This window comes from Phacochoerus africanus, chromosome 7 (assembly GCF_016906955.1).
Source record: "Phacochoerus africanus isolate WHEZ1 chromosome 7, ROS_Pafr_v1, whole genome shotgun sequence".
Lineage (NCBI taxonomy): Eukaryota > Metazoa > Chordata > Mammalia > Artiodactyla > Suidae > Phacochoerus > Phacochoerus africanus.
In genome coordinates, this window is record NC_062550.1 from 6,841,797 (window position 1) to 6,856,146 (window position 14,350).

The following is a 14,350-nucleotide window of genomic DNA, read 5'->3' on the forward strand; positions in this document are numbered from 1 at the left end:
GGAGGCAGTGTGACTATAGAGGCAGAGATCCGAGTGAAGGGGCCCCAAGCTCACAAGCCACCCGAAGCTGGAAGAGATGAGGAACTGAGAACCCCCTACAGCCTTTGGCAGTGGTTTTTTTTGTTTGGTTGGTTTTTGTTTGTTTGTTTCTTTGTAGGGCTGCACCTGCAGCATATGGAATTTCCCAGGCTAGGGGTCAAATTGGAGCTGCAGCTGCCAACCTAAGCCACAGGCATAGCAACGAAGATCTGAGCCATGTCTGCAACCTACACCACCGCTCACGGCAATGCTAGATCCTTAACCCACTGAGCAGGGCCAGGGATCGAACCCACATCTTCGTGGCTACTAATCGGGTTCATTTCCTCTGAGCCACAATGGGAACTCCCCGACACCTTGATTTCATTCAGACTTCTGGCCTCCAGAACTGGCAGAATAAATTTCAGTGGTTTTAAGCCACCAAGTTTGTGGTCATGTGTTACAGTAGCCATAGAAAACTAATACACTTCAGTATTTAGCAGCTTAAAACAACATTTATTTTCTCATAGTTTCTGTGAATCAGGAATTCAGGCACTTCTTAGGAAGATGTCTCCGACTCTGGGTCTCAAGAGGTTGTAGTCATCTCAGGACTCACTAGAGCCAAAGGATCTGCTTCCAAGCTCACGCAAATGATTAGTGGCCTCGCTTTCTTGATGGCTGTTGTTCAGTGGCCTCTTCGGTTCCTTACCACACGTACCTTTTCATAAGGCAGCTCACAACAGAGGACAGCTTCCCTCAGGGGGCAAGTAAGAGAGTTGAAAGAAGTGTGACCAAGATGGAAGCTTGTCTTTGTAACCTGTTCTCACAGGTGACATTCCATCATTTCTGCAGTATCCTATTTGTTTTCTTTGGGGGGTTTGTTTATTTGTTGGCTGTGCCTTGCAGTGGCTTGATATGGGATCTCAGTTCCCAGACCGCAGCAGTGAAAGCACCAAATCCTAACCACTAGACCACCAGGGAACTCCCTGCTGTATCCTTTTTGTTAGAAGTGAGTCACTAGCTCCAGTCCACATTCAGGGAGAAGAGAATGCACGGGGCATGAATCCCAGGAGGTAGGGAGCACTGGGAGCCTCCTGGATGCTGCCTCCCACAGTATAGGTGCCGCAGCAGTGGTAAGCACCCTTGCTATGGGAACACGCTGTGGGCAACAATGCATAGGAAGAAAAACATCAAAACATGAACTAGGTGATGGGAATATGGATTGTTTTTTCCTTTTCTGAATTTCCTAAACTCTCTTTAATGCACGTGTGGGTTTTTCAAAGCATTAAAAAATACGAAAGGTAGGAAGTTCCCATGTGACTCAGCAAGTTAAAGATCTGGCGTTGCCACAGCTGTGGCATAGGTCGTATTCAAGCCCTGGCCTGGACACTTCCATATGCCTCGGGGGCGGTCAAGAAAAAAAATAGGAAAGCTAAATGAAAGAAAGGAAGGGAGAAAGGGGAAAAGGGAGGGAAGATAGAGGAGGAGAAAATCTGAATTCCCAGCTCCAGTATTTACTAATTTAGTTTCTGGGAATCTGTTTTCACCTGCTGACACTGTCTGCTGAAGTATCACAAGACATAATGCCTTTTGGCTAAGAAGTTTCAGATGTGATTGAAACAAATAATTAGCTCCAGGATGTTCCTCAGATGGGCAAGGCAAAGCAACAAGTAGTTATGGTTGCTGGTGCCTGAGAAATGAAGTAGAAATGGTTTTTCAGTGACATCTGTTCATAGACAACAGAATCCCAGTAGGGCAGACATGCAGTGATCAGCTCCCTTCCCTGTGCCCCAAAGGACCTGAATAATAGTGTCCAGTGTAGAGAAGCACCCCTCCTCCGCAACCAGCTGTTGGTTGAGGCCGGATGCTTGGAACAGGCAGGACAGAACGGTGATAGACACGTCCGTAAACTCCACTCTGAGGAACTGGAGAGGGCAGCTGCGTAGGAGCTGACATTGGGCTGACCCACATTCCCCAAGCCTTTGGAACCATAGACTAGAAGGGGTGTCTGTCCCACCCATGAAGTATCCCAAACCCCAAAAGACAGCGCTCATAAAACATGTGCCAAAGAAGAAGCCCTGTGGCACAGCAGGTTAAGGGTCAATCCCTGACCCAGGAACTTCCACGAGCCACAGGTGCAGCCAAAAAAAAAAAAAAAAAAAGCCAAAAAAATCAGAGCCCCACAGGGCCCAAATAGCCAATTTTATTAGAGGTTATTTTATCACCCGCTTTGGGGGTAGGTAGTCCACTCTTGCGCACTTTCTGACGTGTTTGGAGGACTCCAGGCCCACAGTCTACTTTCTAAAGCTATGCTGGAGCACATAACCCCTCAAACGCTTCATAAAACCAAGCTTTGGGAGGGCTGGAGGATTTTGTGGGGCCTTTTTGGGGTTCTCAATTTTCCCAAGTTCGTCTGTCTTGGGAAGAATCCCAGTGCCACACTGACCCGGTGGCTGAAGGTCCCTCTTCAAAGAAGTGTGGGCTCCACTGCCATCCTCCCCTGCATCCACCCTCCCCACTTCGGGCAGCAGGGTGGGATCAGGATCCCTCATGCTCAGGTTGGGGGCTAAGTGCTGGGGCTTGGCCAGTTGTGGGGACCAGGATATTTTCTTCAAAAGGCTCGTGCTCAGCCTTGCTGCTGCCGTCTGAAGACTCCTTTTGAAGCTAGTGGTGTCCGTGGAACAGGCGGAAAGCTGCCGCGCAGGTCCCCTGCCTTCCTCAGGCTCCAGCCTTCCCCTTCTCCTGTGTGTGGGCTGCTGACCTTTGAGTCCAGGGGGCTCGGGAGAGGTGTGCTCCTTCCTGCAGTGGTGGGAGCCTGCCCCGGAGGGTGAGATCCTCACCCTGCTTGCACCCCTCTCTGCCATCTGGGAGAGCCCTGGCCTGACTGTTTTCCTGCCTCTGCTGTTCTCCCTGGAAGGTTCTGAGACCCTTCCCTGGCCACACCAGCTACTGGATTTTGCCGCAGGCCTGGGGTTCCCGAGCGCTGCGAGCGTGACCCCCGGAGGCGCCTCTTTCTGAACATCCTGTGGTTCTCTGGGGCCCCCTAGTGGCCTGACTCTCTTAGGCTTTTTAGGGGGGATGGAAGTGCCCATTGGCCCTGACCCGTGTGGTCTCCGCCTCTCCAGACCTCTGGCCTGTATAGGAAGTTTAGAGCTTTTCCTTCCTGGGAGCCGAACCCTCTGGGACCTCTCTGCGGATTCAAAGCCTGGCCTGCAGCCCTGGGCCTCCCAAAGCCTATACTGCTGCCGCTGCAGCTCACAGGTGGGGTGTAACCCAGGGAGCCATGTCCCAGCAAGGGGCAGTGGGCTTGGCCCTAAAAAGTTAAAGTGCAAATAGGACTCTAGGATCCGCTGGGGGAGGCCCCACCTCAGGTGTGCCATCTTCCGCCGCATAAGGGACTCCAGGAGCAGCCGCTGGCTCTTCTTGAGGGCTGGCCACTTGGGCAGGACGGTGAGGGCAGTAGGAATGCCCGCCAGCGCTGTGGCAGCTTGCCGGGGGCAGGCAGAGGGCAGGTCCGAGGACTGGAGGTTCCCGAGCTGTCGAGTCGAGCCAGATGTCTTCCCTGGAGCCACTCCTTTGTCCCTTCGCTGGCTTCTCTGGAGCTTAGGTGGAGCCTGCTGGGAGGCTGGAATGACACCCACCCTGTTCTTCCCCGCAGGGGCCATGCTCTGACTGGCCAAATGCTCTTCCTCCCCACTGGCAAGTAGGAAGAGGTCACCCTTCTTGGGGAGAGGCTTCATCTCAGGACAGGGAGCAGAGGCCACTGCTTGTTCTCGGTCCATGGCCCCATATACAGAGCCAATGAGGGCTGGGGGCCCTTCACCCCCAGAACAGTCACCTTGGAGGTTGCCTTTAGCAGCATCCTTTCCTCCGACCTGGCCCTTGTTTCTTCCCCTTGGTACCCGAAGCCTTCCAGCATCTTCAGCTCTGTACTTTCTCTTGCTCCCTACATCCTGGATTTCTGTAGCATCCTCATCTCCACCCTTATTCTGGCTTCCTTGCCTTTGTAGCTGGATCTCTCCATCAGTTTCACTTCTTAACTCTCCCTGATAATCTCCCCCAGGAGCTTGGATCTCTGGGCCATCATCACCTGTGGTCCTTTTCCGGTTTCTCTTCCCTTGTATTTGAATTTCTGCACCATTCTCACCTCCAATCTGCTCCTGGTTCTTCCACTCTGATGAACAGGTGTTCCCATTAACTTTACTTTTTAATTGTCTCTGTTTCCCTCCCCTAAGTCTCTGGACCTTTCTCCCATCCTTACTTCCAACTTCTCTCTGGCTTTTCTTCTCCAGTGTTGGATTTTCTGCCCTGTTCCATCTAGTCTGCTCCCCGTTACTCCTCCCTGGTGAGTGGCTCTCTCCAGTTTCACCATCTAATTGTCCCTGGTCCTCTCTTTCAGGTCTTTGCGTCTCTACACCATGCTCACCTCCAGGTTCTCTCTGGGGTCTCTTCTCTGGTGCCTGAATTTCTGTTTCATTCTCATCTACTAGCTGCTCCTGGGTCTTCCCATCTGATATATTAGTCTTTTCATCAATATCACCTCTTAACTGACTCTGACTTTCTTCTCTAGGTGCCCAGGTCTCTGTAGCATCCTCACCTTCAAGTTCTCTCTGGGGTCTCTTCTCTGGTGCCTGAGTTTCTGTTTCATTCTCACCTCCTAGCGGCTCCTGGATGTTCCCATCTGATAAATGAGTCTTTTCCTCAGTGTCACATCTTAAGTGACTCTGACTTTCTTCTCCAGGTGCCCAGGTCTCTGTACCATCTTCACCTCCAAGTTCTCTCTGGGGTCTCTTCTCTGGAGCTTGAATTTCTGCACCATTCTCACCTCCAACCTGCTCCTCTTTCTTCCATTCTACTGAGTGAGTTTCTACACCAACTTGACTCATTAATTCTCCCCGTTTCTCTGCCGCAGATGCCTGGGCATGTCCACCATCCTTGTCTCTAATGCGTTCCTGATGCTTCCACTCCAGCATGTGAATCTTTCCACTAATGTCACTGTTGAACTGACACTGGTTTTTGTCCTCAAGTTCCTGAGTCTCTTTGCCATCTTCGTCTTTAACCCCTCTCCGGTTTCTCTTCCCTGTGTCCTGGATGTCTGTACTAGTCTCATCTCCAAACCGCTCCTGCTTCCTCTTCCTTTGTGCTTGGGTCTCTACACGAGTTATACCTCTTAATTGTCTCTGGTTCTCTGCCTCAGGTGTCAGGGTGTTTGTACCGTCGTCATCTCTGTCGTTTCTCTGACCTCTCTTCTCTAGCATTTGAATTTTGGCTCTATGTTCACCTCCAGTCTGGTCCTGAAGCTCCCGACATGGTATTGTGAATTTTCTGTCAATTTCACTTGTTACCGGTCTCTGGTCTCCCCACCATTGTGCCTGGATCACCACCCAATCCTCCTCTCTTATCTCCCTGAGGTTCTTCCTTCCACACATCTGGGTTTGCCCAGCATCCTCACCTCTTTTCAGGCCTTGATTTTCCCACCCTACTTGAAATTCATGTCTTAGTTTTTTCTGGATCTCTACCCTAAATACTTGGATCCTCCCAGATTTCTCACTTGTGCCCTGATCCTGCTGTTCCCACCCTGCTATCCGCACGTCTGTAACATTCTCACTTTGAACACATTCCTGTTTCCCCCACCGCAGGGCCTGGGTCTCTATGCCATCCTCTTTTTTAACTTCTCCCAGGTTCTCCCTCCCAGATATCTGGATGCGCACAGCATTCTCACCTCCAACCCGGCCCTTTTTTCTCCTCTCTTCTGCCTGAATTTCTGTACTGGTATCACCTCTCATCTGGTCTTGTTTTCCCCACCCCGGCACTCGGGTCTCCTCACCACTCTCACTTCCAGTCTGGCCCTGCTCCCTCAATCCTTGGGCCTGGGGCTCTCCTTCATCTTCCCCTCTGGCCTCTTTCCTGTTTTTCTCAAAAGACTGGGTCTCTCCAGCATCCTTATTCCTACTCCTATCCGGATTCTCCCACGCTGGTGTTTGGGTCTCTGCATCAATTTTGCATCTTAACTGTTCCTGGTTCTCTCTTCTGTGTGCCTTGGTTTCAGGAAGGGTCTTACCTCCAGCCTCCCTCTGGTTCCTCTCCCCTAGTTCCTGAATTTCAGGTCTATTCTCAACTCCCACCTGCTCCTGGTTCTCCCCACTTGGTATCGAGATCTCTCTAACAACTTTACTTATCACTGGTCGCTTGCTTCCCCACGCTAAGGCCTTAGTCTCTGTGTTGTCCTCCATCCCAATGTTCGTTGGGAGTTGCCTTCCAGATGTCTGAATTTCCCAAGCATCTTCCCCTCTGCTCTCTCTCTGGTTCACCCACCCTGGAGCCTGCATCCCTCTACTATCCTCTCTGCCTAGTGTCTGGTTTTCCCTCCTGGGTGCCCAGGTCCCTTGTGGGCAGCCCCAGAACTTCCATGTGGGCATTGCTGCCTGTTGGTTGGGAAGAACAGGTAGGAACTCTCTGGAGCAGAACTGTAGCCTCTGAGGTGAAGGGAGGTGTGGGAGAGAGGTCATGGAGGTAGGATGGGATCTCATGCTGACAGTATGATCCACTGGTACCACTTCTTCCTGAGACTGGACCAACAGCTGCTCCATCCTTTGGCACATGTCCATCGGTTTGCAAATCAGATGAGTCTGGTCATCACTGTGACACCAGGGTCCTTGCCATGCTTCCCAAGAACTGCCCTGGGGTAGCACACAGGTGTTTGAAAAGGAGGTGGTGCAAAAAATGTGTTCAGAAGGGGTGTGGGCATCCCAAAGTAAACCTTGACATGAGTGCTGACACGAGAGCAGATATTGGGTCCACGATTCCTGGAGGCTCCTCCAGTATTCCCCTCTCTTCTTTTGTGCCCATTGTTGGGCATAAGAATCCGGGCGCCTGAACTTGCCAGGACTGAAGAAGAATTCAGGGGTCAGCCCGAAACAAGGGTCATGTCTCGTGGAGGGCACTGCCCACTTCTGCGGTGGCACCTGTAGGTGAGAACAGAGAAGCAATGTACTCGCATTGTCTCCTCTAATCCTCACAGGTGAGAACTATGATCCCCACTACACAGATAAGGATGCTGGGGTTCAGGAAACGGGGAGTCGCTTCCTTTAGGGAAAAGAGTATTTATTCAAGAAAGAAAGATGAAGAATTTACTCCAGGCCAGGCACTGTCCTAGGTGCTGGGGGTACCAGCAGGAACAAGACAAAGTCTTTGCCAGAAGCCAACTTCTAGACACGGAAGATGCACTAACCGAGTCTGCAACCTGATGTTAGGTGTCAAAAAGTGTTCTGATGTGGGACTTCCTGTTGTGGCTCAGCAGTAACAAACCCAACTAGTATCCATGAGGATGCAGGTTGGATCCCTGGCCTTACTCAGTGGGTTAAGGATCTGGTGTTGCTATGAGCTGTGGTGAAGCTCGAAGATGTGGCTCAGATCCCGAGTTGCAGTGGCTGTGGTGTAGATTCTGCCCCTAGCCTGGGAACCTCCATATGCCACAGGTGCAGCCCTAAAAAGACAACAAATAAATAATAAAATGAAATAAAAATGTGTTCCGATGGGGGGATGGGGTTAGCTCCTTTAGCCATATTGCTCAGAGAAGGCTTCTCAGATGAGGTGACATCTGACTATAGACCTGAGTGAAGCAAGGGACAAAGCAAATGACATCTCAAGAAAGAGCACTGTAGGCCGATGAGGTCAGTGCAAAGGCACTGGATGGAACAGGGTCATTTGTAGAATAGCAAGAGGGCCTGTGTGGCCAGAATGGAACAAGCGGTGAAGAGAGCTCTAGGAGGTGAGGTGAGGGAGAAACGTGGGATGGGTTATTCTGAGTCTTGTAGCTGTGGTTAGGGATTGGATTTTATTCTGAGTTTGACTGAAAGTGTATCCATAAGAGCCATTGCAGGGTCTTGAGTGGCAAAGTGCTATGATCTCTTTTTAAAAACTTGTTCTTGGAGTTCCTGTTGTGATGCAGCAGAAACGAATACAACTAGCAACCATGAGGTCGAGGGTTCAATTCCCTGGCCTCATTCAGTGGGTTAAAAATCCGGCATTGCCGGGAGCAGCAGTGTAGGTCAAAGATGCGGCTCGGATCCAGTGTTGCTGTGGCTGTGGTGTAGGCTGGCAGCTGTGGCTCCAATTTGACCCCTAGCCTGGGAACTTCCATATGCCACAGGTGTGGCCCTAAAAAGAAAAAAATTGTTCTTGCTCCTGAGCATAATGTTAGGCTTAAGCCAAGTGCAAAAAATACCTAGTGTATGGTTCCATGTAGGCAAACTAGACCTACTACTAGAAATCAGCACAGTTGTATCTGCAAGCTTCTGGGCTGCTGATAGTGGTCTGTTTCTTTTTTCTCTTTTTTTCTTTTCTTTTTTTTCTTTTTTGGCCACCAGGATATGGGGTTTCCAGGCCAGGGATCAGATCCAAGCCACAGTTGTAACCTATGTCACAGCTACAGCAACACTGGATCCTTTAACAGTGATCTGTTTCTTAATGTGCTGCTCACAAATGTGTTCAGTTTGCACAAATTCATTGATTTATACACTTATAATGTCCATATGTATTTTATCGTTGGGTTAAAAAAAAAAATTTGGAGTTCCTGTCGTGGCGCAGTGGTTAATGAATCCGACTAGGAACCATGAGGTTGCGGGTTTGGTCCCTGGCCTTGCTCAGTGGGTTAATGATCCGGCGTTGCCGTGAGCTGTGGTGTAGGTTGCAGATGCGGCTCGGATCCTGCGTTGCTGTGGCTCTGGTGTAGGCCGGTGGCTACAGCTCCGATTCGACCCCTAGCCTGGGAACCTCCATATGCCGCGGGAGCGGCCCAAGAAATAGCTAAAAAGACAAAAAAAAAAAAAAATTTGAGGGCCATGCCCATGGCATATGGAAGTTCCCAGGATAGGGGTCATATCAGAGCTGTAGCCGCCGGCCTACGCCACAACCACAGCAATGTCAGATCCAAGCCATGTCTGTGACCTACACCACAGCTCACGGCAACACCTGATCCTTAACCCATGGAGGGAGGCCAAGGGTCAAACCTGTGTTCTCATGGATGCTAGTCAGGTTCTTTTCTGCTGAGCCACAACGGGAACTCCCTCAACATCTTTTAAAAGAGAGAGAGAAAGAAGAAGTTCATTCTCTTGGCTGCCTGGAGCACTGACTGTGGCTGGGTGAGGGGGGGGGGGACAGGAACCAAGCAGAAAGGAGTACCTACAGTCCAGGTGAGACCTGAGGGTGGCTTTGCCTGGGACTTTGTGGTGAGGTTTTGAGAAGTGATCAGCTTTGAGGTATGGTTTGCAAGGAGAGCCTAGGACGTGCAGGTGGACTGAATGTGAGGTGCGAGGGAGAGCGACGTCCAGGCCGACTGCTGGGTTTGAGGCAGGACAGTGTTCTCCCTGCCAGTCTGAGTTCATCTCTGGTCCACAGGGCACAGAACAGGGCCCTTGTGACAGATGACCCAGACAGTCGTGGTGCTGAGGAAGGTGGTGTGTGGGGCCCCTCTCACCTTGGTGAACTTCCTCATGCTGCGGTGGGTCCTGGTGACCTGGTGCCAGTACTGCCGGGCCTGCCAGATCAGAAACAGGCAGAGGACGAGCAGGTTGCCACAGCACCGAGGGTCCCTGCAGCTGCGATCCTTGGAGAATAGGCCCCGCACTGGCTCCCACTCGGGGCCCTGAAACGGTCCCACCACAGCACAGGCGCCCAGGAGGGGCAGCAACATGACACAGCTTAGGTCAGGCGGGTGGTGTTGGGGAGTTGGAGGGCAGGACTGGTATGGCTGACCCAGCTACCTTGGGGCGGGGTAGCCCCTGCCTCATAGCACCCCTGTCACTAAGGCCGCCTCACAAAGGATCCTGATGCTGTAGCCTCAGCTCCAGCTGCTGAACCAGGTACCAGAGCTGGCTAACATGCCCTCAATCCAGGTAAAGACAGTGCTACCCAAAAGCAGTTAAGGGAAGTTGTTTTAAACATTCTGTCCTTGGTGTCACCACTGTGGCTCAGTAGATTAAGGATCTGGTGTCATCTCTGAAGTAGCTCAGGTCGCTGCTGAGGCGGAGGTTCGATCCCTGGCCTGGGAACTTCCATATGCCGCAGGGGGAGGAGTGGGGTGTGTAGGGGGGTGTGCAGAAAATTTTAAAGAATAAGAAAAAGATGGAGTTCCTGTCGTGGTGCAGCAGAAACGAATCTGACTAGCATCCATGAAGACGCAGGTTCAATCCCTGGCCTTGCTCAGTGGGTTAAGGATCCGGCATTGCCATGAGCTGTGGTTTAGGTCACAGACGCAGCTCAGATCTGGCGTTGCTATGGCTGTGGCTGTAGCATAGTCTGGCAGCTACAACTCTCTGATTTGACCTCTAGCTTGGGAACCTCCATACCCCATGGGTGTGGCCCTAGAAAGACAGAAGACAAAAAAAAAGAAAAAAAAAAGAAAAAGAAAACATCCTATCCTCTGGAGTGAAGACATTAAGTTCCCCTCATGTATGACAGAGGGATGTAACCTGCAGTCTGCTTGATTTCTTTCTTCCTATTAGATACTTTCATCCATTTGTCCATCAGGCTCTCCAACAGCAGCCAAACATTCCACGAACACTGTATTGAACATGAGTATTCTTTTTTTTTTTTTAGGGCCACACCCACAGCATATGGAGGTTCCCAGGCTAAGGGACGAATCAGAGCAGTAGCTGCCGGCCTACGCCACAGCCACAGCAACACAGGATCCTTAACCCAGTGAGTGAGGCCAGGGATCAAACCTGCCTGTTCATGGATGCTAATCAGATTCGTTAACCACTGATCCATGACGGGAACTCCGAACATGTGTGTTCTTGTTTAAGCACCCAGCATATGCTGATTTTTGTTGTTGTTGAAGGATTACTTTCCCATCTCAGGATCAGTGTTGGCAGGATTGTAAGTCATACCCTGAAGACGATCACCCACAGGTTAGATTCAAAATACTGAATAACACAGCAGTCAGAGTCATCAGCCCATGAAAATGATCTGGACTTAACCCTTCAATAGCTGGGTTAAGTGGTCCCTGATGTCCCCGTAGAAGGGCATCACCTATTTATCAACCAGCTGGAAACTGTTTCTCTCTTTTAAGAGCTCAGTACACCACACGATGTATCTTGGCTAAATGTTGCCCCAGCTTATACCAGATACTCTTTCACAGACTCGGGACAGCCAAGGAATAGTGTGTGACCTAAGTTTAGCCAATTGGGATCTCTCCTCCAGGGCTCTAGCAAGAATAGAGATCCACAGTAGGAACAGGAAGCTGGTAAGAAAAAGAAAATCAGGAGTTCCCGTCGTGGCTCAGTGGTTAACGAATCTGACTAGGAACCATGAGGTTGCGGGTTTGATCCTTGGCCTTGCTCAGTGGGTTAAGGATCTGGCGTTGCCGTGAGCTGTGGTGAAGGTTGCAGATGTGGCTCAGATCCTGCGTTGCTGTGGCTCTGGCATAGGCCGGTGGTTACAGCTCCGATTAGACCCCTAGCCTGGGAACCTCCATATGCCACAGGAGTGGCCCAAGCAGTGGCAAAAAGACAAAGAAAAAGAAAGAAAGAAAGAAAAAAAATCAGCACATGACAGCTTGAAACTGGCCCAGGTCTATCAGTTAAGGCCTTGATGTTGCCAGGAGCTGGCCTGACACTCATAGCTGAGCCATGGTGTTCTGTTGAACGTAAAAATTTCATAGAACATCAGCATCAGACAAAGCCACTCTGACTGATAATGGAGACAAAAGAAAGACCATTCTTTAATCATATCTGAACAGAGACAAACACATGAACACTGTCAACCCAAATGTCCATGACAGACGATTGGATTAGGAAAATGTGGTGTATATATACACAATGGAATACTACTCAGCCATAAAAAAGAACCACATAATGCCATTTGCAGCAACATGGATGGAACTAGAGGCTCTCATACTGAGTGAAGTAAGTCAGAAAGACAAATGCCATATGATATCAGTTATTCTGGTATCTAATATACAGCACAAATGAACCTTTCCACAGAAAAGAAAATCATGGACTTGGAGATTAGACTTGTGGTTGCCTGGGGGGAGGGGGAGGGAGGGGGATGGATCGGGAGCTTGGGGTTACCAGATGCAAACTATTGCTTTTGGAATGGATTAACAATGAGATCCTGCTGTGTAGCACCGAGAACTATGTCTAGATACTTATGACAGAGCATGATAATGGGAGAAAAAATATGTATACATGTACGTGTAACTGGGTCCCCATGCTGTACAGTGGGGAAAAAAAATTGTGTTGGGGTAGCAAATAAATACAAATCAATACCAAAAAAAAAGTGAACATTGTTGAAACCACAAAAAAGTCCAATTATGTCCTTATCTTGGCTAATATGAATAACTGCTATTTGGTTACTTACTATTTATAGCTTTCGCCTCACTTCATTCCTTCCACCTTTAGATGAGATTTATTCAGAAGTCCAATCATAGAATTACTTAGACTTTCCAGAGCTGTCTAATCCATTTCCTTGAACCCTCACCAAATCACTTACAAAGCCCAAATCCTATAGTAAATCCAAACATCCTCTTATTTGGAAGCCCCGAAGTTCCCCGTGGTGTGGGTTATCCCTTGTTGCAATGAGTAATAATAACACTAGATGTGTGTTCCTTGTGGTCTTTGGCTAAAGGACAGTGAAGTAAGAGTTCATGGCTGGCCCCGCTCTCACAACCAGCTCCCCTTACCCCACTGGGCTCCACTACTCTTTTCCTTTTTGCTTGCTTGCTATCAAAGACCTTTAAGTGAAAGAAGAACTTCCTCTGGATCAGGCACAATGCCAAAAGAGAGGTATCCAAAGTGTCCAAGGCAGCTACAAGCCCCGAACTCATAAAGCTCTTGGTGTGTTTAGAAAGGCAACCATTGAATAAAGTCAAGGCTGACAAGTGCTGCAAAGGGCAAGTACAGAGGGCTTGTGGGTCCATCCAGCAGGGGCAATTACCTGGTCTGATGACCAGGGAGGCTTCGCTGAAGAGGTGATGAACAGGAGTCAGCTAAGCATAAGAATGGAGCACATCACTCCCGACAGAGGGTGATGGATGGGGTTGGGGAGATTGGGGTGTGTTTGGGGTAGAAAAAGGAGGTTAGAGGGGCTGTAACATGGGGATGAGGAGGGGAATACTGGTGGAGAGGGGCCTGGTAAGCCATGGCAAGGATTTAGGATTTTAAACACAGAACTGTGGTAAAACACATTTCTAAGACAAATTGATTCTGAGCATATGTTGACATTGATTAATTTACTAGCAAGGGACAGAGCAAGATACAAAAGGGTGGCTGGTTCTTTGAGAACATGGAAACTGAGTTATTATATAGTTGGGGAAAAGAATTATGGAGTTCCCATGGTGGTTCAGCAGTAATGAACCCGACTAGTATCTGTGAGGACACGGGTTTGATCCCTGGCCTCGAACAGTGGGTTAAGGATCCGGCCTTGCTGTGAGCTGTGGTGCAGGTTGCAGACGAGCCTCAGATCCCATGTGGCTGTGGCTGTGGTGTAGGCTGGCAGCTATAGCACTGATTGGACCCCTGGCCTGGAAACTTCCATATGCCATGGGTGCAGCCCTAAAAAGCCAAAAAAAAAAAAAAAGACATCAAAAAATCATATGATGACAACACATCTATGACTGTAAATTGGAATAAGGTTCATTCTCCAACAGCGATAGGTCCAATTAACACGTAAATGGATCCAAGCAAGCTGAGGAACAGGGACAGGGTCTGAATCCCAGGTTCTGCTCTTAAACAGGAGCTGTCAGTGAGAATCTCTTAATTGAAGACAAATTTAATTCCTTGACAAGTCATAAATTTGCATGGATAAAGTGTGTAGGGGAGATTTTTTTGTGTAATAAATGTTCAGTCCTGGAGCTGATTTTTTTTTTATTTTTTGTGTGTCTTTTGTCTTTTTAGGGCCACACCCATGGCACATGAAGGTCCCCAGGCTAGGGGTCCAATCGGAGCTACAGCTGCTGGCCTACACCACAGCCACAGTAATGTCAGCTCCTAGCCGCATCTGCAACCTATACCACAGCTCACGGCAATGCCAGATCCTTAATCCTCTGAGCGAGGCCAGGGATCGAACCTGTAACCTCATGGTTCCTAATTAGATTCGTTTCCGCTGCGCCACTATGGGAACTCCCTGGAGCTGATTTAAACCTATCCTGGTGGGTTTTCAAGCAGAGCAACCAGATGTGGTGGAAGTAACCCAACCCAATAGCCAACAATTCCAGGGTCCAGTTCTGGCTCTGCCACTTCCTCATCCTGTGACTGTGGACAAGCAGCTTCCCCTCTCTGAGCCTTAGTATCTGTAAAATGAAGGGGTTGCTCTGCAAAATTCCTAAGGGTCCTGA

General features: G+C 49.5%; 2 protein-coding genes across 2 annotated transcripts; both read right to left on the minus strand.

Moving 5' to 3' along the window:
* Positions 1–3,084: 3,084 nt before the first annotated feature.
* LOC125131623 (uncharacterized) lies at positions 3,085–3,755 on the minus strand. The gene is given in 2 exon segments (XM_047788405.1): positions 3,085–3,104; positions 3,107–3,755. Coding segments are annotated over 2 exon segments (669 nt in total).
* A 289-nt stretch (positions 3,756–4,044) lies between these two features.
* LOC125131624 (uncharacterized) lies at positions 4,045–6,248 on the minus strand. The gene is made up of 3 exons (XM_047788406.1): positions 4,727–6,248; positions 4,163–4,555; positions 4,045–4,061 (listed from the first exon to the last, which is right to left on the minus strand). Exons 1-3 carry the CDS (start codon positions 6,246–6,248, stop codon positions 4,045–4,047), a joined length of 1,932 nt encoding a protein of 643 aa, XP_047644362.1.
* Positions 6,249–14,350: the final 8,102 nt, after the last annotated feature.